General features: G+C 45.1%; 1 protein-coding gene across 1 annotated transcript in view; it reads right to left on the bottom strand.

Annotated features, from left to right (window-relative positions):
- LOC126106718 (uncharacterized) overlaps window positions 1–23,725 on the bottom strand; it is an 87,855-nt gene that overhangs the window by 23,801 nt on the left and 40,329 nt on the right. The window contains exons 3-4 of the mRNA XM_049913098.1: window positions 19,784–20,177; window positions 11,686–11,924 (exon numbers count right to left, since the gene is read on the bottom strand). Coding sequence (XP_049769055.1) covers window positions 11,686–11,924; window positions 19,784–20,177 — 633 coding nt within the window. The remainder of the gene's footprint in view (window positions 1–11,685; window positions 11,925–19,783; window positions 20,178–23,725) is intronic.

Genomic DNA, 23,725 nt, shown 5'->3' on the forward strand with positions numbered 1-23,725 from the left:
AAATAAGAACACCGTGAATTCATTGTCCCAGGAAGGGGAAACTTTATTGACACATTCCTGGGGTCAGATACATCACATGATCACACTGACAGAACCACAGGCACATAGACACAGGCAACAGAGCATGCACAATGTCGGCACTAGTACAGCGTATATCCACCTTTCGCAGCAATGCAGGCTGCTATTCTCCCATGGAGACGATCGTAGAGATGCTGGATGTAGTCCTGTGGAACGGCTTGCCATGCCATTTCCACCTGGCGCCTCAGTTGGACCAGCGTTCGTGCTGGACGTGCAGACCGCGTGAGACGACGCTTCATTCAGTCCCAAACATGTTCAATGGGGGACAGATCCGGAGATCTTGCAGGCCAGGGTAGTTGACTTACACCTAGAGCACGTTGGGTGGCACGGGATACATGCGGACGTGCATTGTCCTGTTGGAACAGCAAGTTCCCTTGCCGGTCTAGGAATGGTAGAATGATGGGTTCGATGACGGTTTGGATGTACCGTGCACTATTCAGTGTATCCTCGACGATCACCAGTGATGTACGGCCAGTGTAGGAGATCGCTCCCCACACCATGATGCCGGGTGTTGGCCCTGTGTGCCTCGGTCGTATGCAGTCCTGTTTGTGGCGCTCACCTGCACGGCGCCAAACACGCATACGACCATCATTGGCACCAAGGCAGAAGCGACTCTCATCGCTGAAGACGACACGTCTCCATTCGTCCCTCCATTCACGCCTGTCGCGACACCACTGGAGGCGGGCTGCACGATGTTGGGGCGTGAGCGAAAGACGGCCTAACGGTGTGCGGGACCGTAGCCCAGCTTCATGGAGACGGTTGCGAATGGTCCTCGCCGATACCCCAGGAGCAACAGTGTCCCTAATTTGCTGGGAAGTGGCGGTGCGGTCCCCTACGGTCTTGGCGTGCAGCCGTGCGTCGCTGCGGTCCGGTCCCAGGTCGACGGGCACGTGCACCTTCCGCCGACCACTGGCGACAACATCGATGTACTGTGGAGACCTCACGCCCCACGTGTTGAGCAATTCGGCGGTACGTCCACCCGGCCTCCCGCATGCCCACTATACGCCCTCGCTCAAAGTCCGTCAACTGCACATACGGTTCACGTCCACGGTGTCGCGGCATGCTACCAGTGTTAAAGACTGCGATGGAGCTCCGTATGCCACGGCAAACTGGCTGACACTGACGGCGGCGGTGCACAAATGCTGCGCAGCTAGCGCCATTCGACGGCCAACACCGCGGTTCCTGGTGTGTCCGCTGTGCCGTGCGTGTGATCATTGCTTGTACAGCCCTCTCGCAGTGTCCGGAGCAACTATGGTGGGTCTGACACACCGGTGTCAATGTGTTCTTTTTTCCATTTCCAGGAGTGTATTTGCATGTTTCAGGTACGCTGCTTACATTTCTGCTCCATAGGATTGTGTTGAGCATCCCAATGACCTTTCTTCCACTTTTAATTCCTTCATTAATTTCTACCTCTGATTTTTCAGTCCGTCTCTGAAATGGATCCAAAACAACAGAGAGTATTGACCTTCTAAATCCTCTTTCCCTCCAAGTCATCTGGATTAATACTAAGGTATTCCGTTTTCTGATCATTAATCTTCGGTCTCCAGTTTCTGTATTCCATTGCTATCTGATTGCATGTATAATTCGCATGCTTCCCGTCTTGCGCTATAAGTACTTTACCGTCAGCAAATAAGAGGTAATGTAAATAAACTCCGTCTTTAACGTATAGCACCATCCGATCGTATTTACAAGACTGTCTTAAGACTGATGTCTATATACATTTTAAATGATGTTAGTGAGATAGGGCAGTCTTGTAACAGATCCTTGCTTGCTCAAAATTTTCGTGAAAGTGTATTACCAGTTTTCACTTCAGGAAAATTAAGATCTTATGTAACACACGTAATAATTTCTGGGTATTTGTTACGTTGCCCGACATCTACGTCACACACCGGAAGCCACATAATGGCGTGTGGCGGAGGGTATTTTTCGTACCACTAAGTGAGCCATCCAACCCTGTTCCACTAACGAAAAGTGCGTGAGGAGAATGATAGTCGGTAAGCTTCTGTGTCGGCTCTAATTTCTCGAATTGTCTCCTCATGCTCATTACACGGGACGTATTAGGGGAAAGTAATATGTTGTCCGACTCTCCCCGGTAAGTGCTGTTTCGAAATTTCAACAGTAAACCTCTGCGTGATGAACAACGCCTCTGTTGTAACGCCTGCCAATGAAATTTATTGACCATCTCCCTAACGCTCTCGCGCAGGCTAAATGAACCCGTAAAGAAACGTGCCGCTCTTCTTTGGATCTTCTCTATCTCTTCTACCAGTCCTATCTGGTAGGGATTCCAGACAGATGAAAAATACTCAAGAATAAGTCTAACAAGCGCCTTATAAGCCAGTTCCTTCGTGGGTGAGTTACATTTCCTTAAGATTCTTCCTGTGAATCTGAGTCTGGCGTCTGCTTTTCCCACTATTTGTTTTATGTGGATGTTCCACTTAAGGTCACTCCGGATAGTTACTCCTAGATATTTTACGGCAGATACTGCTTCCACTAGCGGATTTCGTTTCCTATGTATGTTGGAGAGAAACCCCACAACCAGTTTCACAAGAAGGTGTACACCGTAATTTTAAATGTTAACATCCGCAGCAGCATCTCTGGTAGGATCTCTAGTCTGTGATCAGTGTGTTTTTGCACGGTGTATAGATAAACAGAGTTAGAGCTGAATGTTTTGTTTTGTCGGTTGCAGTTTCAAGTGAGTGCAAAGTATCTGAAGCGTCGCAGGGCAGTGTCCCTTGTAAACCGTCCAAAGGGACCAAAGCTTACACAGGCAGCTGCTGCTAAAACCCTTAGAAAGTCAAAGACATTCGTTGCGAAGTGGGTCAAACTATATTTAGAGGCTGGAAACATGGATCATTTATCGGAGAGATGGTTAAGGTGCCAAGCTACGATGGCAGCGATTCGATTAAGTATTAGGGAATTGTGCAATTAGTAATAACATGTATTTTCGTTTAAACATATTATTATGATAAAACGGCGTACACTTAGTTGTGAAACTGACTGTATGTATAGAGGAAAATCTCAATAAATAAACACCTGTTATAACCGAGAGCAAACAAATACCGAAGAACACCGGTTATTCGGAATCAAGATTCCGGTATCGGTTTTAACCAGTAGCCGGCCGGAGTGACCGTGCGATTCTAGGCGCTACAGTCTGGAACTGAGCGACCGCTACGGTCGCAGGTTCGAATCCTGCCTCGGGCATGGATGTGTGTGATGTCCTTAGGTTAGTTAGGTTTACTTAGTTCTACGTTCTAGGGGACTGATGACCTCAGAAGTTAAGTCCCATAGTGCTGAAAGTCATTTTTAACGAGTTGGTTTTTCCCGCCCTGGAAGTGGGCACAATTTTAACACACACGGCCATCGGTGCGGTATCACGATAAATATTTCCTGGTCCAATTTTGTTTTGCCCCACTGCAGTTTGCATGAAAGTAAATGGGAGGCATTGGTGTGACCCTCATACATTGACACTTGTTTTATACATATTTCGCGAAGGAGAGTATCAACGGTCATCAAGTAATGTATGAAATGCATGTTTCACCTTCAGCTGCTTTTTTTTATTTAAAACCCAAATACGGACCAATTTCAGTTATAGACCACATTCACGGATTCTATTCAACGATAAAAAAAACTTCACTGTTCTGTTTACTTATGAAACTATACCAAAGACGTTCATCAAAGACAGTCCAGTCTTCTGCTTTTACCAAGCAACATATCATCGAAATATCTTTACACCATATGACGAAAATACTTTCTAACGATCTCTGTACCAAAGATGTTCATCAAAGACAGTTCAGTCCTATGCTTTCAGCAAGAAACCTATCATCGAAATATCTTTATACCATATGACGCAAATACTTTCTAACGATCTTTAACTAACTACTCTATATTTTGTACAATTGTAATACTTATACCTTTGATCCTCTCTTGAATACTGCTCTGTTTGCTCTTGTTATTAGTATGTTTGACTTTAAAAGTCCTATGTTGTTTACTGGAATTCATGACATGCTCTACATTTGAGACGTAGCCACTCTTTAAGTAATGACAGAGATGTGATGTTTTAACCCTATAAGTATTCTTTTATACTGTGCTCCATAATTTTGGAAACACCTCGCAATTATAGACAATGGAAAGGAAATACAGCATAAAAATGCATCTTGTTGTTTTCCAAATGATTATTAAGCTCAAATAATACACAGGGAGATTCAACAATTAAATTTTCAATGAAATGAACACCCTTAGTTGCTTACAGGCGTGACATACGTCAACGGGGACAGATGAAAATGTGTACCCCGACCGGGACTCGAACCCGGGATCTCCTACCTATATGTCAGACGCTCTATCCATCTGAGCCACCGAGGACACAGAGTATACCACGACTGCAGGGATTTATCTCTGGCACGCCTCCCGCGAAACCCACATTCTCAACGTATTGTCCCGCACTACATTCGTAGTGCCCCCGCCCATTATACTCATTACTCGCGGCGCGTTGCCGATTCCCGTAAGAGTTCGGGCACTGTTTGTGCATTCGCACAGAAGAAGAAGATGGTCAAGTGGCCGGTGAGCCTTAACTATATATATACTAAGATGGACATGTCGGATGGACATGTCCGAAAGAACAGATACCATCTTAGTATACAGGGTGAGTCACCTAACGTTACCGCTGGATATATTTCGTAAACCACACCAAATACTGACGAACCGATTCCACAGACCGAACGTGAGGAGAGGGGCTAGTGTAATTGTTTAACACAAACCATACAAAAATGCACGGACGTATGTTTTTTTAACACAAACCTACGTTTTTTTTAAATGGAACCACGTTAGGAATGTTGCACATCTGAACATATTGTATACGTAATCAGTGCCGTTTGTTGCATTGTAAAATGTTGATTACATCCGGAGATATTGTAACCTAAAGTTGACGCTTGAAACCTCCGACGTTCAGTTTCGTGGTGGACGTGGAGGACGCATAAATTGGCCAGCCCGTTCTCCTGATCTTACACCTCTGCACTTCTTTCTGTGGGGTACGTTAAAGGAGAATGTGTACCGTGATGTGCCTACAACCACAGAGGATATGAAACAACGTATCGTGGCAGCCTGCGGCGACATTACACCAGATGTACTGCGGCGTGTACGACATTCATTACGCCAGAGATTGCAATTGTGTGCAGCAAATGATGGCCACCACATCGAACATCCTTTGGCCTGACGTGTCGGGATACATTCTATTCCACTCCGTAATTGAAAACGGAAACCACGTGTGTACGTGTACCTCACCCCTCATGGTAATGTACATATGCGTCAGTGAAAAAGACCAATAAAAAGGTGTTGGCATGTGGACGTAATGTACTGTTCCAGTCTCTTCTGTACCTAAGGTCCATCACCGTTCCCTTTGGATCCCTACGTAATTCGGTGCTCTCCGATACACACGGTCGAACAGCGGAGGAGTGGTACTCGAGCGTCAACTTTAGTTTACAATATCTCCGGATTTAATTAACATTTTACAATGCAACAAACGGCACTGATTACGTATTTGTTTATATGTTCAGATGTGCTAACAAAACTAACGGGGTTCCATTTAAAAAAAAACGTAGGTTTGTGTTAAAAAACATACTTCCGTGCATTTTTTTATGGTTTGTATTAAACAATTACACTAGCCCCTCTCCTCACGTTCGGTCTGTGGAATCGGTTCGTCAGTATTTGATGTGGTTTACGAAATATATTCAGCGGTAATGTTAGGTGACTCACCCTGTGTATATAATTAAATTTTCGATTCCTCAAACTAGCCACCCTTTGCTTTCATCACTGCCTCGCAGACTCTCGGCATGCGCTGCATCAGTTCCGTCAAGGTTTCAGTTGGAATCAATCTCAATTCTTGCTGCAGGACGTCCCACAATTGTGACCCTCTCATGATTTCCCGTTTTCGGATCCTTCTGTCCAATTCATCCCACAGCAGCTCGATTGGGTTACAATCAGGGGATTGGGGTGGCCATTCCATGTTTTTCAATATTTTACGAACCTCTAGAGACTTCACATAGTTCTGAAACGAGTGAGACGTATGTTTCGGGTCGTTGTCTTGCTGCAAGACAAACCCTTTCCCAATCGGATGCAAACCAGATGTCTTAGTATGTTACTGGAGAATGGCATGATAATCCTTTCGGTTGATTTTTCCATCTATTTTCACCAAATCTCCTACCTTATTCCCTCCAAAGGATCCCCATACCATCACAGAACCCCCTCCATGTTTTACAGTTGGAATTACGCTCTGAGCATTCAAGCGTTCATGAGGTAAACGGCGTACAAATTGACGGCGTTTACTTCCACATATTTCGAACTTGGATTCATCAATGAATAAGACTCTTTCCCAATCCCCCGCTGTCCAATGTTGGTGTGTCCTAGCCCACTGAAGCCTTTTCTTTTTGTTAACAGGCGGCAACAGTGGTTTCCTTGTTGCTACATAACCTCGGAGGTTGTTGTCTGCCAGGCGTCGTCTCACTGTTGACTCACTCACCGGTGTATCCCTCGTTGCGTTTCGTTCAGCAGTCAATTCGCGGACAGTTTTTAATCCGTTACGTTTACTGGTCGCTATCAAACACTTTCCCTGGCGTTCTGATGTTTTCCTGGGTGTTCCTGAGCGACGACGATCTCCGTAGTAGCCTGTTTCTCGATGCCGGTGTATGATTTTGACAACTCTGCTGATGTAAGTCACCGGTTTCTGTGCTATTTGTCGGACACTATTGCCTTCTGGGTACAAAGTGATTATTATTACCCGTGATTCCTTATGAACCTGGCCCTTTTGGGCCATTTTCAATTACTTTCGCACCGAGTTATACCTTTATGCAAAGGCAACTACATGTGAACAGAAATGTAAAGATCGTACGTATTCATAGCCGTACGGTCTACGCGCGGCACCTGGCGTGTTTAGAACTGCTTGGACAGGTAACGTCGGTTTATATAAAACGGAACAATACTAGTATGTTCCAATATGTATGTATATGTACAATAATTAAGTGTACAATACTGTACGTGTCATTACTAACCATTATTTGAGCTTGCTATTCCGTATTCTAACCAATAGTTCACATAGATCACTTCCATCTTGCTCTGTTGTAATACGCAGCATGGTGTTTCCAAACTTATGGAGGGCAGTGTATATTTTTCACTTCCTTGGAAAAGAATTTGTAACGTTGTGGTGTCACCGCCAGACACACACTTGCTAGGTGGTAGCCTTTGAATCGGCCGCGGTCCGTTAGTATACGTCGGACCCGCGTGTCGCCACTATCAGTGATTGCAGACCGAGCGCCACCACAGGGCAGGTCTAGAGAGACTCCCTAGCACTCGCCCCAGTTGTACAGCCGACTTTTCAAGCGATGGTTCACTGACAAATTACGCTCTCATTTGCCGAGACGATAGTTAGCATATCCTTCAGCTACGTCATTTGCTACGACCTAGCAAGGCGCCATTACAAGTAACTATTGCTGCTGTAAAACATGTACCGTCAAGAGCGATGTTCACCAATTATGGATTAAAGTTAAGTATTCCAGCAGCTACGTACAATTTTTGTTAGGCTCATTTACCTGACCTGTTCCAGACCTCACGCCAGCCTGCGTGAGCTTAAACGCGTGCCTTTCGGCTTCCTCCTAGTGGCTTGGCTGTCTTGCCAAGCCACAACAAACGTTTACCCGTATACTACACGTACTCGTTTTTATACAGGGGACAGGCAAAATAACATGAATAGCGGTAGTAATGGGATGTTTTTATTTGACAGTCAACAATGCAGGTAAGGCACGAACCGCGATGGACTGTGCGCGTTCGGTACGGACCAGGCACCAGTGCAGGCTGTTTACGAGTAGTGCGCACTCCGAATTTGCATTCAGAGACCAAGTCGACGTGTAATGAAGGACCTAACAGAGTTCCAAAGAGGGCAGATTGTGGGGGCCCGATTAGCTGGAGCATCTGTAACCAAGACAGCCAACTCACTGAATGTTTTGTAACCTCCCCGTAAAATTTTGAAAGACAATAATTAAATGTTAATGGGAACAGAGCCAAGTGTAACCTCCCCGCAGAATTTTTAAAAGGACAATGACAATGAAAACGTGTGCCAAATGTTGACTTCCCACAAAACTGCATAATAAAAATGAGAAAAAAATGTTAAGTCCCCACAAAATTAACGCTAAAATGAACCTGATAAATTTTATAAGGGCAGCTGCGCTGACCCTTGGCCCTGTGCAACAATTATACCTGAACACAAAAACCAAAACTCTCACATCAGCAAAACTGTATCACTATCTTATTTTTGGCACAGCTTCGTGCAACGCTGGCGTATATTTAATTCTGATTCTTGGAGGAAATGCCTAGGAAAACTCTTTAAATTAAATTGATTACTTTGTTTAAAAGATCCACTTTATAAAAACTTATTATTGGGGGAATTCTTGAACAAATTACAATTAACATATGTTATTAGCTGAGCGCAATGCTGCTTCATTACCTTTGATAACAATATACCTCGTCCAGAATCGTGACCAGAGATGGAGGGAGAGCACGCCGCCGACCCATGTCGACGCCCGCTCAGTACAACCGTCCACTCGCTACAACTACTAGTCTCGAACTGACTTGAACTCTCGCGCGGTCAAGCGCAGACTAGCAACGATAAATAACACTCTGGTCAGAGATTCTGTCATCCCTCGCCATCGCTGTCACTGAATACATACGTGTTTCAGTTTCAAGAGCGACTGTTCCGACAGTCATGACAGCCTACACAAAACATGGAAAGACATCATCGTATACACGTAGTAGTGGGCGCAAATCAAAACTAAATGACAGAGATCCTCGTACGTTAACACGAATTGTGTCAAAACGACGGCGGCCAAAGGGACTGCAGAGATCAATAGCCATCTTCGAGATCCCTTATCTATCGACACTGTCCGCCGAGAACTCCATAAAGCGAATGTTCGTGGACGAGCCGCTATACGAAAACCTTCAGTGACAACAACCAACGCAAAGAAGCGTAAAACAGGGTGTCAGCAGCATAAATCCTGGACAGCTGTTCAGTGGAAACTCGTCATACACTCCGAAGAGTCAACTTTTTCGTCATTTCCAACATCGGGCCGGGTTTACGTCTGGAGAACGCCGAAAGAAGCCTACAATCCTGATCGCCTGATTCCAGCTGTTAAGCACGGAGGTGCAAGTGTGATGGTGTGGACAGCCATATCACGATATTTTGCTGGTCCCATCATTACACTCAAAGGCCTTGTTACAGCCAACGATTATGTCAACATTTTAGGTAATCAGGTGGATCTCGCGATTCAAACGTTGTTCCCCAACAATGATGCCATATTTCAGGACGATAATGCACCCATTCACACAGCCAGGGCAGTACAAACGTGGTATGAGGAGCACGCAACTGAAGTGCAACGATTTTGCCTGGTTAGCGCAGTCCCTGGACTTGAACTTTAAGGAACCCTTGTGGGCGGTATTGGAGCGCAGACTCCAGAGCAGATTTACGCCTCCCTTGTGACTACAGGAGTCAGAAGAGGTTCTGATCGATGAGTGGCATAACACTCCACTGGAGACTATACAATCAAATGGTTCAAATGGTTCAAAGGGGTCTGGGCACTATGAGACTTAACATCTGAGGTCAACAGTCCCCTACAACTTAGAACTACTTAAACCTAACTAACCTAAGAACATCACACACATCCATGCCCGAGGTTGGATTCGAAGCTACGACCGTAGCTGTCCCGCAATTCCAGACTCAAGCGCCTAGAACCACTCGGTCACAGCGGCCGGCGACTAAACAATCATCATATGCCAGTATTCCGAGAACAATCTCAGCTGTATTACTGGCAAAAGTGGGTCCAACCCCTTATTAATAAACTATTCCCAAGTACACTACTGGCCATTAAAATTGCTGCAGCAAGAAGAAATGCAGAAGATAAACCGGTACTCATTGGACAAATATATTATACAAGAACTGACATGTGATTACATTTTCACACAATTTAGGTGCGTACATCCTGGGAAATCAGTACCCAGAACGACCACCTATGGCCGTAATAACGGCCTTGATACGCCTGGGCATTGGGTCAGACAGAGCTTGGATGGAGTGTACAGGTACAGCTGCCCATGCAGCTTCAACACGATACCACAGTTCATCGAGAGTAGCGACTGGCATACTGTGACGAGACAGTTGCTCAGCCACCATTGACGAGACGTTTTCAATTGGTGAGAGATCTGGAGAATGTGTTGGCCGTGGCAGCAGTCGAACATTTTATGTATCCAAAAAGGCCCGTACAGGCCCTGCAACATGCGGTCGTGCATTGTCCTGCTGAAATGTAGGGTTTCGCAGGGATCGAACGTAGAGCCACGGGTCGTAACACATCTGAAATGTAACGTCCACTGTTCAAAGTGCCGTCAATGCGAACAAGAGGTGACCGAGACGTGTAACCAGTGGCACCCCATACCATCACGCCGGGTGATACGCCAGTATGGCGATGATGAATACACGCTTCCAATGTGCGTTCACCGGAATGACGCCAAAGACGGATGCGACCATCATGATTCTGTAAACAGAACCTGGATTGATCCGAAAAAAATGACGTTTTGCCATTCGTGCACCCAGGTTCGTTGCTGAGTACACCATCGCAGGCGCTCCTGTCTGTGATGCAGCGTCAAGGGTAACCGCAGCCACGGCCTCCGAGCTCATATTCCATGCTGCTGCAAACGTCGTCGAACTGTTGGTGCAGATGGTTGTTATCTTGCAAATGTCCCCATCTGTTGACTCTGGAATCGAGACGTGGCTGCACGATCCGCTACAGCCGTGCGGATAAGATGCTTCTCATCTCGACTGCTAGTGATACGAGGCCGTTGGGATCCAGTACGGCGTTCCGTATTACCCTCCCGAACCCACCGATTCCATATTCTGCTAACAGTCATTCGATCTCGACCAACGCGAGCAGCAGTGTCGCGATACGATAAACCGTAATCGCGATAGGCTACAATCCGACCTTTATCAAAGTCGGAAACGCGATGGTACGCATTTCTCCTCCTTACACGAGGCATCGCAACAACGTTTCACCAGGCAACGCCGGTCAACAGCTGTTCGTGTGTGAGAAATCGGTTGGTAACTTTCCTCATGACAGCACGTTGTTGGCGTCGCCACCGGCGCCAGCCTTGTGTGAATGCTCTGAAAAGCTAATCATTTGCATATCACAGCAACTTCGTCCTGTCGGTGAAATTTCGCGTCTGTAGCACGTCACCTTCGTGTTGTAGCAGTTTTAATGGCCAGACGTGTTCACATTAATTTGCCTATCCCCTGTATCTTTAGATATAATGTGTGGAGATGGCCTGACTGATACCGTTCGATATTTGGGTTTCATGTAAGAAAGCAGGTGATGGACAAATTTCGTTCTATACATGGACACTTGGATGCGTGTAGAGGTAATAGGAGGTTCTGCACGCTACCTGCGGTGGCTTCGGAGACTCTGCAGCGCCGTGGAGCTGCGGCGGCAGCGGCGGCTGCAGCTGCAGCTGCTGGGGCTGCCTCTGCGGCTGCTGGGGCTGGTGCTGCAGCTGCTGCATCTGCTGCAGCTGCTGCTGGAAGCGCGCGTACGGCTCCTCGACGCCGGTGAAGTACTGCGGGAAGCGGCGCCGGGCCTGGTCCAGGCTGAGCGGCTGGTGCGGGGACAGCAGCTGGTTGCTGACGCCCACCGTGGCCACCGCCTGCTGGCCCGACTTGGCCGCCACCGGGTACGAGAAGAACGTGAAGGGGCTGCCCGCCGCCCCGGGGGCGGCGCCGCCCTGCGCCAGCACGCTGCCCGGGAACGCCGTCGAGGTCGTCGCCGCCCCTGCCGGCAACGCACGCCCACCCCTCAGCTGCTGCTGCATCTACATCTACATCTACACGATTACTCTGCGATTCACATTCAAGTGCTTGGCAGAGGGTCCGTCGAACCACAATCGTACTATCTCTCTACCGTTCCACTCCCGAACAGCGCGCAGGAAAAACGAACACCTAAACCTTTCTGTTCGAGCTCTGATTTCTCTTATTTTATTTTGATGATCATTCCTACCTATGTAGGTTGGGCTCAACAAAATATTTTCGCGTTCGGAAGAGAAAGTTGGTGACCGAAATTTCGTAAATAGATCTCGACGTGACGAAAAACGTCTTTACTCTAATGACTTCCATCCTAACTCGCGTATCATATCTGCCACACTCTCTCCCCTATTACGTGATAATACAAAACGAGCTGCCCTTTTTTTTGCACCTTTTCGATGTCCTCCGTCAATCCCACCTGGTAAGGATCCCACACCGCGCAGCAATATTCTAACAGAGGACGGACGAGTGTAGTCTAAGCTGTATCTTTAGTGGATTTGTTGCATCTTCTAAGTGTCCTGCCAATGAAACGCAACCTTTGGCTCGCCTTCCCCAGGATATTATCCGTGTGGTCTTTTCAGCTGAAGTTGTTCGTAATTTTAACGCCCAGGTACTTAGTTGAATTGACAGCCTTGAGAACTGTACTATTTATCGAATTATCGAATTCCAGCGGATTTCTTTTGGAACTCATGTGGATCACCTCACACTTTTCGTTATTTAGCGTCAACTGCCACCTGCCACACCATACAGCAATCTTTTCTAAATCGCTTTGCAAATAATACTGGTCTTCGGATGACCGTACTAGACGGTAAATTACAGCATCATCTGCGAACAACCTAAGAGAACTGCTCAGATTGTCACCCAGGTCATTTATATAGATCAGGAACAGCGGAGGTCCCAGGACGCTTCCCTGGGGAACACCCGATATCACTTCAGTTTTAGTCGATGATTTGCCGTCTATTACTACGAATTGCGACCTTCCTGACAGGAAATCACGAATCCAGTCGCACAACTGAGACGATACCCCGTAGGCCCGCAGCTTGATTAGAAGTCGCTTGTGAGGAACGCTGTCAAAAGCTTTCCGGAAATCTAGAAAAACGGAATCAACTTGAGATCCCCTGTCGATAGCGGCCATTACTTCGTGCGAATAAAGAGCTATCTGCGTTGCACAAGAACGATATTTTCTGAAACCATGCTGCCTAGTCTCCCTCAAGGCTGAACCCCCCCTACTGCTTCGCTTCGCAGTTAAGTTGCGAATTACTACTCTCCATAATATTTCAAATTAATTGTAGCAGTGTAGATCGCAAGGGACGTTTTCTGAAAAGCGACCTCATTCAGTGGTTCCTGCTCCATGCACAGCCATTGTTCGTCAATATGGGTGATGGTCATGCGATGATCGAAACTGGCGCCTTTTAACAAACGTGCCTTGCGATCTAGATTGTTTTATAATTAATTTCTCATCTACTGTGTGCATAGTGGTCCCCCTCCTGTCTCCGGCGTGGAGTTCCGTCAAGGACACCTGTCTGAATTTGGGGCTCCCAATGAACAGCATTTTCTTGTTCTCCTCACGAGTTTGTGGAAAACTGGCCATGGAACCAACAGGCGAGCCATCCTTTCTTTCCACCGCATTAGTCTCCAAACATTTCTTCATGTGGTTCTCCACGAGAATGCTCAAGAGATCCGTCATACTGTGCTTGACAAGTTGTTGTTGTTGTTGTTGTTGTGGTCTTCAGTCCTGAGACTGGTTTGATGCAGCTGTCCATGCTACTCTATCCTGTGCAAGCGTCATCTCCCGGTACCTACTGCAATCTACATCCTTCTGAATCTGCTTAGTGTATTCATCTCTTGGTGCCTGACAAGAAGGGGAAAAAAAATCATGCCAAAGCATAGCGAGATGCCAATGTTTGTACACTCGCAAACCAGGGCCTTTACGTAAATGATTAATCACTGTGAAGAACACAGACATGCCACGTAGCGTTATCCGTAACTGACGAAGTTCGAGGAAGAGGACAGCATTAGTGGTTAATGTCTCGTCGACAACAAGATCATTTGGAGACGGAGCGGAAGCTCGGATTAGGGAAGGATGGGGAAGGAAGTCGGCCGTGCTCTTTCAAAGAAACCACCCTCCCATTTACCTGGAGCGATTCAGGGGAATCACGGAGACCCCAAATCGGGATGGCCGGACGGGGGTTTGAACCGCCGTCCCCCCCCCCCCCCCCCCCCCGTATGCGAGTCCAGTGTGCCAACCACTCCGCCAGCTCGCTCGGCACAGAGTTCGACAGGGACCCCATCGTGGGTGTGAATTTGGTACGCTGGACGCATTGTGCAATAATATCCATATTTGTGGGTCATTCGGCTGTGACAGTGGCCCGGTGTTGGTCTGCACCAGAAGGTAAAGGGAGGCACACTGGCCGTCTAGATTCATGCAGTCCGTGTTTGGCCAGTACAACGAAGGATCACTGTACTGTGCACGAAGCACAACGGAACCGCTTCACGTCTGTGCCTGCCATCTATGAGGGACTCCGTGTAGCGTTCTGTGCCATTCAACACCATTGGTCAGACACTAGCAGCAGCTGGACTATTGAATTACCGTCCAATTCATTAGCTGCTGTGAATACCACAGCACAAATGGGTGTGTTTTGAGTGGTGCTGTGACCAGAAAACCTGGACTGACGAAGAATGGCGTTGCATTGTGTTCAGCGATGAATGGCAGTTCCACGTTGCCCTGCGTGTCCATCGTCAACCGTGTTACTTCTAGCATTATGGCATTATGGTGTGGGAGACCATCAGGCATGAGTTTAGGTCAGTGGTTGGGGAAACTCCGATGGCAGGACAATATGTGGTAGAAATCCCGTATCCTGCTGAGTTACTCCTCATGTGAGAGTATTGTACTGCCATTTTTTAACAAGACGATGCTGGTCCATTAATGGCACATGTGCCTGTGAACTGTCAGCATATTGTTGAGTTACTCCCACGGCCAGCAACTACCCAGATATGTCCCAAACAGAACCTGTGTGGGACCAGCTCAGAGGTCAACTTCGTTCCATTGCGGGCATCCATGACGTCGAGGACCAGTTACGAAAGTTGTGGAGCATTTTGCCCCATGAGAGGGTGCAGTGGCTTCATAACGCCCTTCTGCACCGAATCAATGCATGCACTCAAGCCACAAGTTGGTACAATGTCGTACTGATAAGTGGCCTCAAACTGCCAAGCGCTTTATATACAAGGAGTTTCTAAATTAAATATTTCTGGAAGGTGACTATCAACAGGCGTCAAGTAATGTATGAAATGCATGTTTGACCATCAGCTGTTTTTATTTGAAACCCAAATATCAACTGGTTTCAGTCTTGGACCATCTTCACAGATAAGGCCTAAGATGGTTTAAACCACCACCTTACATTTGTCATTACTTAAATAATGAGCATGTTATGAATATCAATATAGGACACAAGACTTTTAGAAGCAAACATACTAATGCTAAATGTACACGAAGCAGTACTGAAAAGAAGATTTAGTATTAGTATGTTTGCTTCTAAAAGTCTTGTGTCCTATGTTGATATTCATGACATGCTCCACACAGTATTTAAGTAATGAAAAATGTAATGTGTTGGCTTAAACCATTTTAACCCTTATCCGTGAAGGTGGTCCAAGGCTAAAATCGGTTGATATTTGGGTTTAAAATAAAAACAGCTGATAGTCAAACATGTATTTTATACAGTTTATAAATTAGTTAGCACACTGCGTTCAGGGCTGTATCAAACATTTGTGTCAGTTATCTACCTTTTTCAAAGTTGAAGGTTACTTTTGCATGACTAACTTATAAATCCTCTATATCTGACTCGATCTTGTAATCACTGAAATAACATCAAGTCCATGAACTTCCATTCCATTTGCTGCTCAGCTTTCGCTGCTTCAAGTTTTTCGTCACGCTATGTATTATGGCAATATAACGACTAATCACACTAGTGTGTAGAATGTACGAGTCTGGTGACATAACATCTGATTTTCGGAAAACTGTCACCCACACTATTCAGAAGACTCCAAGAGCTGACAAGTGCGAGAATTGTCGCACAATCAGCTTAAGAGCTTATGCATCCCAGTTGCTGACAAGAATAATATACAGAAGAACTGAAAAGAAAACTGAGGATGTGCTAGATGACAACCAGTTTGGCTTTAGGAAAGGTAAAGGCACGAGAGAGAGGCAATTCTGACGTTGCAACTGATAGTGGAAACAAGACTAAAGAAAAACCAAGACCCGTTCATAGAGTTAGATCATGTAAAATGGAGCATGATGTTCGAAATTCTGAGAAAAGTAAGTGTAAGCTACAGGGAGAGACGGATAATATACAATATGTACAAGAGCCAAGAGCGAATAATGAGAACGGATGATCAAGAACGAAGTGCTCAGATTAAAACGGGTAAAATGGAAATGAACGTATGGCATCGTTGGCCGGGACGATAACGCAACACCCAGTCCCCGATCGGAGAAAATCTCCAACCCGGTCGAGAATAGAACCTGGGACCGATTGCATGGGAGGCGAGCACGTTACTTCCCACGTAAGCAGTCGGACATTAAAAAGGGTGTAAGACGGGGATGTAGACTTTCGCCCCTACTGTTCAATCTGTACACGGAAGAAGCGATGATTGAAATAAAAGAAAGGTTCAGGAGTGCAATTAAAACTCAAGGTGAAAGGATATCAAAGATACGATTCGCTGGTGACATTATTAACCTGAGTGAAAGCGAATGACAGTTACTCGATCTTCTGAATGGAATGAACAATCTAATCAGTGCAGAATATGGGCTGAGAGTAAATCGAAGAAAGACGAAGTAATAGGTAGCAAAAATCAGAACAGGATTGATGGTCACGAAGTAGTTGACGTTAAGGAAATCTGTTACTCAGGCTGGAAAATAACTAATGACGGATGGAGCAAGGAGGACTTCAAAAGTAGACTAGTAATGGCCAAAAAAGCATTCTTGGCCTAGAGATGTCTACTGGCATCAAACATAGGCCTTAAATTGAGACAGAAATTTCTGAGAATGTACGTGTGCAGCACGGTGAAACATGGGCTGTGGGAAAGCCGGAACAGAAGAGAATAGAAGCACTTGAGATGTGGTGCTACAGACGAATGTTGAAACTTAGGTGGACTGCTACGGTAAGGAATGAGGAGGTTCTGTGTAGAATTGGAGAGGAAAGGAACATGTGGAAAACACTGATAAGGAGAAGGGACAGGATGATAAGGCATCTGTTAAGACATGAAGGAATGATTTCCATGGTACTGGAGGGAGCGGTAGAGGGCAAAAACTGTAAAGGAAGACAGAGATTAGAATGCGTCAAGCAAATAATTGAGGACATAGGTTGCAAGTGCTGCTCTGAGATGAAGCGGTTGGCGCAGGAGAGAAATTCGTGGTGGGCCGCATCAAACCAGCCAGAAGACTGGTGACCCAAAAAAAGTATTATCCTACCAGAAGAGCGGAAATAATCGTTTGTAGCAAAGATATCGTCCCCTGGCGTTCAGTTCATTCTTGGTGATCAAACCTGTTACAGCACAACGGCGCAGCTCAAGTTGGATACGTGTCTTACACTAGTAATCGGCAGCAAATAGTCAGTTGGCTGCGGCAGGCTTTCGATTGGTGTCGTGCCGAGGTAGTAGCACAGTCTAACATAACAGTCGCGACACTTCGCCTCGATTTTGTTGCCTACAGCGCCAGCAGCGCACCAAGCGGCCGGTAGGTTGAACTGTGAGTTCGGCGCGATCGTGAAAGCGAATAGTGATTGTTTATTTTGATTAATACAATGGTTTTTACTATCGGGAGCGTCTGTAGCGCAATAAATTGCAACAACAACAGGAAGAAGTCACCACAACTGTCTTTTTTTTAGGTTTCCTAAGGATCCTGAGAGGTCTATACCATCATGTTACTAACTGTATCGCCAGGATTCACTTGCAAACTGTATGTATTTAAAGATGAATGTTTCGTTTTGGGAGCAGAAAACGGGTAGTTAACAGCAGACGAGAAGACCTTATGAAGAAAGGCCCAGTTTACCTGTATAATAATATTAGGTTTTGTTCGCTACATTTCGAACAAAACCAGTTCATGAACGCAGACAATAACAAACTTGTTTGGAATGCAGTACCCACACTGTTTGACATTCCAAATAAGCCACCTCAACTGACGGTGAAGAGGAAACTGCCACAAAGATTCGAAGTCAATCTGAAGCTGTAAAACAGTTCTATGACACAGAAGCAGCCAGTTCAACTCTCCATGTATCAGTGGCGAATTCGTGTGAATCGTCAACACAGACATGCTTTGATGATGATGAAGTGGTTAAATTAAGTGCAGCTGTTCGTATCTTACAAAAGCGTGTGAAGTGTCAGAATGTGCAGATCGCTAGACTTCGAGCGAAACTATTACGGGACAAGGAAAGTGCCTACAGACAGATTGTTTGAAAATTATTCAAATATTTGGTTTCTCGTGAAATGTAATGTAATCAGCTCATTATAATGTTTTCAGCATAATTCTCCCACTATTTGGCAGTTGCTTGTCTCACTTAGAATAGTATAAAGATGAAGGTCGTACTTGTGGCAACAGGCGACAATGACAAACGCAGTAGGCCTACAGAACAATAAACGAGTTGTCGATCGTTACTGCATGTAGAGGTACATGCTTCTTCCATGTGAATCTGTGTGTTTATATTGTTTTGATATCAATGTGGTAAGCTGCAATTCTGTCCAATGTCATAAGTGTTTCTTCACGAATGTGTTGTAGCTTGCCACTCTATTCATGGTTTTTGTCCATACTTGCGCATATTTTAGAATCAGTTTTAGAAACGTATATGCCTTCTGTTGTGTACATAGTTCCGCGTAGTCAGCGCGTACACAGCTTTCCCACTAGAGTGCGCCCCGCTAAATGCAACAGTGCAGGCGCAGCACTCGTCCGTCTCCGCACTACGAAAAGGCGCTGCCTTAGACACGGACCAAATTCTGCTTCCGCCGATCCGTATAGTAATATGTAACGCAGTCAATCAGATTGCTGCTAACGTAGAACCTTTTCTCCTCGCGGATCACACTCGCGCAGTGATACCTGAACGCGCGAGGTATTATAACGAGTGTACAGACCTCCCAATAATTAGTCTGCATTTGTCTGCACCAGTCTGTACCAGTCTGCATTAGTCTGTACCAGTCTATAGTCAAGTTTGTCTACGCCTAAGAAGATTATCATATTCCTGTACATAGCCATGAAGAAAGATGTATAGACACTTTCTCAAGTATCAGAGATATGTGAGAATAAGATTAACGTACCAAGACCAAAGGAGCTTCAGATTGTCAACTGTAAGCAGCATCCAGAATCAAGTTACGTAATGTCTAGGCTTTTTATTATTTTAATAAATGTGTGTGAAAATTAATCAAGTTCTGTTTAAAGATGGTCACCGTCAATCTGCTACTATAAGCATGCAAGTGGCATTTCTATCGTCTGACCTAGCGGCAGAAGATAAACACGCCACGATAAGACCACGAGACATATTGCTGACACTCGCCTACTTCGTTAGAGCGACCAGTCAAATAATCTGATGGTGTGTGTACCGAAGGTCTTACAGTACGCACACTGCACCTTCTGATACTACACAAACTATTGGAGGCAAGAAAATAACTCAAATAATTCGGAAACTACGTAGGAAATGGATGCAAACAAACATTATGCTTACGACGCGTGTGACGTTCACCTTACCTGCCGCTTGGAGCGCTAGTGTCGCTCCGTCTGTCAAACTTTTACAGCAGTGAGTGTCGCGACTGTTACGTCAGACTGTGGTAGTAGTCAGGTCGGCAACTTACCGAAGAGCCCCGCATTGAAATTCTGCCTGAAGGCCGACGGCGCCGGGTAGAAGCTGGGGTAGGCGGCAGAGTTCTGCGCGAAGAGGCTGCTGGCGGCGGGCTGGCCGAAGGTGAAGTTCTGCGGGTAGTCGGCGGCAGCGGGCGCGGCCGAGGCGTAGAGGCCGCCGCCGGGGAAGTAGGAGGGGCCCTGCGCCAGCAGGTTGGCCGCCACGGGCAGCGTGAAGTTGTGCTGGGCCGAGTACTGAGCCGCGGGGAAGCCGGCCGACAGCAGCGCCGCCAGCGGCGAGCCGGCAGACGAGTGGTTGGAGGCTGCGGTCAGCAGGCCGGAGCGCAGCAGGGAAGGCGCGTAGGCCGCGGAGGCGCTGCCGTAGCCCAGGGGCAGCCCCAGGCCCGTCTGCGAACAGGGCAGCTGGTGTTAAGCGGCCCCTAGGCGGCCAATAATACTGCACCGCAATACAGGGTGTTTCGAGAAGGACTTTGCAACTTTGAAAATTCATATAAATTAATTCATAGTACCTAGAGAGGTGATTGTAGTGTCAGTTTGTAGGGAAATACTTCAAGTTTTGTCTCACATAGTTCGATAGTGCCGAATCACACCGGAAGAAGCGCTAGTGGCAGTTGCGTTAAGGGGGGTGTAGGACGTCAAACGGGCCGTCTTGGAGCAAGGGAGACACATGGGATTGATGGCATTTCCAGCAGCATAATAAAAGCTTGTTCCCAACAAATAAGTGGGATTCTTAGCCACATATGTAATAGCTCTCTGAGGCAGGTTATTTTCTCAGATAGACTGAAGTATGCCATTGTTATACCACTGCATAAAAAAGGGGATACGTCTGATGTCAACAACTACCGCCCAATCTCTCTTCTGACTGCCTTATCCAAAATTCTTGAAAAAGTAATGTATTGTAGAGTAGCTTCACACCTTTGTAAAAATAAAGTTTTAACAAAATGTCAGTTTGGTTTCCAGAAGGGTTTTTCAACGGAAAATACTATATATACTTTCACTAATGAAATATTAAATGCTCTGAGTAACCGTAAGTCACCCATTGGGATTATTTGTTATCTATCAAAGGCTTTCGATTGTGAAAATCATGGAATACTTCTAGATAAGCTCAAGTACTGTGGTATGAATCTTACCAAACTGGAAGAGTGCAGAAAGTTGAAATAAACAGTTCACATAATATGCAAAAAACTGGTGATTTCTCAAACTGTGAAACAATGAAGAATGGGGTGCCGCAAGGTTCGGTCTTGGGTCCTCTGCTGTTCTTAATATATATTAATGACTTGCCATTCTATATTAACGAAGATGCAAAACTGGTACTTTTTGCCGATGGTGCAAGTTTAGCTATCACACCCGACAGACATGAATTAACTGGTAAAATTGTAAACGATGTTTTTCAGAAAATCATTAAGTGGCTCTCTGCAAATGGGCTCTCATTAAACTTTGACAAAACACAGTATATACAGTTCCACACAGTAAATGGAATGACCCCATTAATAAATATAGATTTCGATCAGAAATCGGTAGCTAAGGTAGAGTACTCAAAATTTCTAGGTGTATGCATTGATGAGGGGTTGAACTGGAAAAAACACACTGAAGATCTGCTGAAACGTTTGAGTTCAGCTACGTATGCTATTAGGGTCATTGCAAATTTTGGCGATATACATCTGAGTAAATTAGCTTACCACGCCTATTTTCATTCTCTGCTCTCGTATGGCATCATATTCTTGGGTAACTCATCATTGAGTAAAAGAGTGTTCATTGCACAAAAGCGTGTAATCAGAATAATTGCTGGAGCTCATCCAAGATCATCCTGCAGAAACTTATTTAAAGAGCTAGAAATCTTCACTGTAGCCTCACATATATATATTCACTTATGAAATTTGTTATTAACAATCCGAACGAATTCAAAAGTAATAGCAGTGTACATGGCTACAACACTAGGAGAAAGGATGATCTTCACTACACAAGGTTAAATCTAACTTTGGCTCAGAAGGAGGTAAATTATACTGCCACAAAAGTCTTTGGTCACTTACCTAATAGCATCAAAAGTCTGACAGATAGCCATATAGCATTTAAAAGGAAATTAAAAGAATTTCTTAATGGCAACTCCTTCTACTCATTAGATGAATTTTTGGATATAGTAAGTGGGAAATTTCCCAACCTCCACAAAAAAAAGATATTGAGTGTCGTAATATTTTGTCTAATGTAATATCTTGTATAGACACCTTTTATTAACCTGACACGTTCCACATCATTACGAAGTGTCGTATTCATGATCTATGGAACAAGTACTAATCTAATCTAATCACAGGACATTTTAATTTCCACTGTCTATGCTTTTACGAATAAATTCATAGAACTTTGTCAGCATCACCAGGAAGGATTAAGGATTCACAATCATAGCAGTGGAAGTTAAAAAAAATAACAAAATAAATTTCTTTACATGTGAAAGTTCATCATTTTTTTCACTTCTATTGGCTGCGTTTGTTCCTATAGGTACACGTTTCTTCATAAGTAAGAGAGATTCTTCGATGAATTTTGCACAGCATACAAACCATACTTACAGGTGTATGAAACTCTAGAAATTATTTAATTTATGAAAAAATGAGTGTGCTGTTATATTTTAAACTTCATGTTTAGAAAAAACTCAAATTTTATAGTTAATTACCTCAATTTTTACCACAGTTTTTAGTAGATTTGGAAAATTATAGAATTTCATACACCTGTAAGTGTGCTTTGTATGTTGTGCAAAATTCATCGAAGACTCTCCCTTACTTATGAAGAAAAGTGTACCTATAGCAAAAGTGCAGCCAATGGTAAGTGGAAAAAAGGTGAAATACAAATGTCAAAAAAATAAATTATTTTCTTATATTTTTGAACTTCCACCACCATAAGTGTAACTCCTGAATCCTTTCTGGTCATTCTGAGAACGTTTTATGAATCTATTTGTAACAGTATAGACAGTGGAAATTAAAATGTCCTGTGGTGTCTCTCCTGCTCCAAGTCGTCCCGTTTGACGTCCTACGCCCCTTAAAGATGGCTGCCTTCACTGGACACGAGTGTGCTAGCTGTGTGTTTTGGTTTGAAGAATCGAAGTCGGCGACAACAGTTCAGCGTAATTTCCGTACTCAGTACGCTAAAGATCCTCCTAGTAGGCCTACAATTTGTGAGTGGCATAAACGTTTTGTAGAAACCGGCTGCTCGGTATGGCATGGGAAAAGCACGTCAGACGAGTTCGTTGAGTGAGCGCGACAATGACCCTACGAAATCGACATGTTGCGCATCTCGCAAACTGCAAATCCCACATTCGACTATTTGGCGTGTGTTGAAAAACCGCTTGCATTTGAAACCGTACAGATTGTCACTGAACAAGTTACACCTGCGATGCTACAGCAAGTTTGGGAAAAAACTGACTTCCGATGGGATGTGTGCAGGAAAACCACTGGAACCCACATACAAAATCTCTCTAAGGAAAAAAAAAAATTGATCTGTTTCCCTACAAAAAAACATTGAACCCAGCTCTGTATCTTCTTTCAATAAATTTATATGAATTTTTAAAGTTGTAAAGCCCTTTTTGTAACACCCTGTATTGCACAATATTATTGACGTTACCGCGAGACTGCTGAATGACACAGTACTGGCCATTAAAATTGCTACACTACGAAGATGACGTGCTACAGACAAGAAATTTAACCGACAGGAAGAAGATGCTGTGACATGCAAATGATTAGCTTTTCAGAGCATTCACACAAGGTTGGCGCCGGTGGCGACACCTACAACCTACTGACATGAGGAAAGTTTCCAACCGATTTCTCATTCACAAACAGCAGTTGACCGGCGTTGCCTGGTGAAACGTTGTTGTGATGCCTCGTGTAAGGCCGGCCGCTGTGGCCGAGCGTTTGTAGACGCTTCAGTCCGGAACAGCGCTGCTGCTACGG

This window comes from Schistocerca cancellata, chromosome 10 (assembly GCF_023864275.1).
Source record: "Schistocerca cancellata isolate TAMUIC-IGC-003103 chromosome 10, iqSchCanc2.1, whole genome shotgun sequence".
NCBI lineage: Eukaryota > Metazoa > Arthropoda > Insecta > Orthoptera > Acrididae > Schistocerca > Schistocerca cancellata.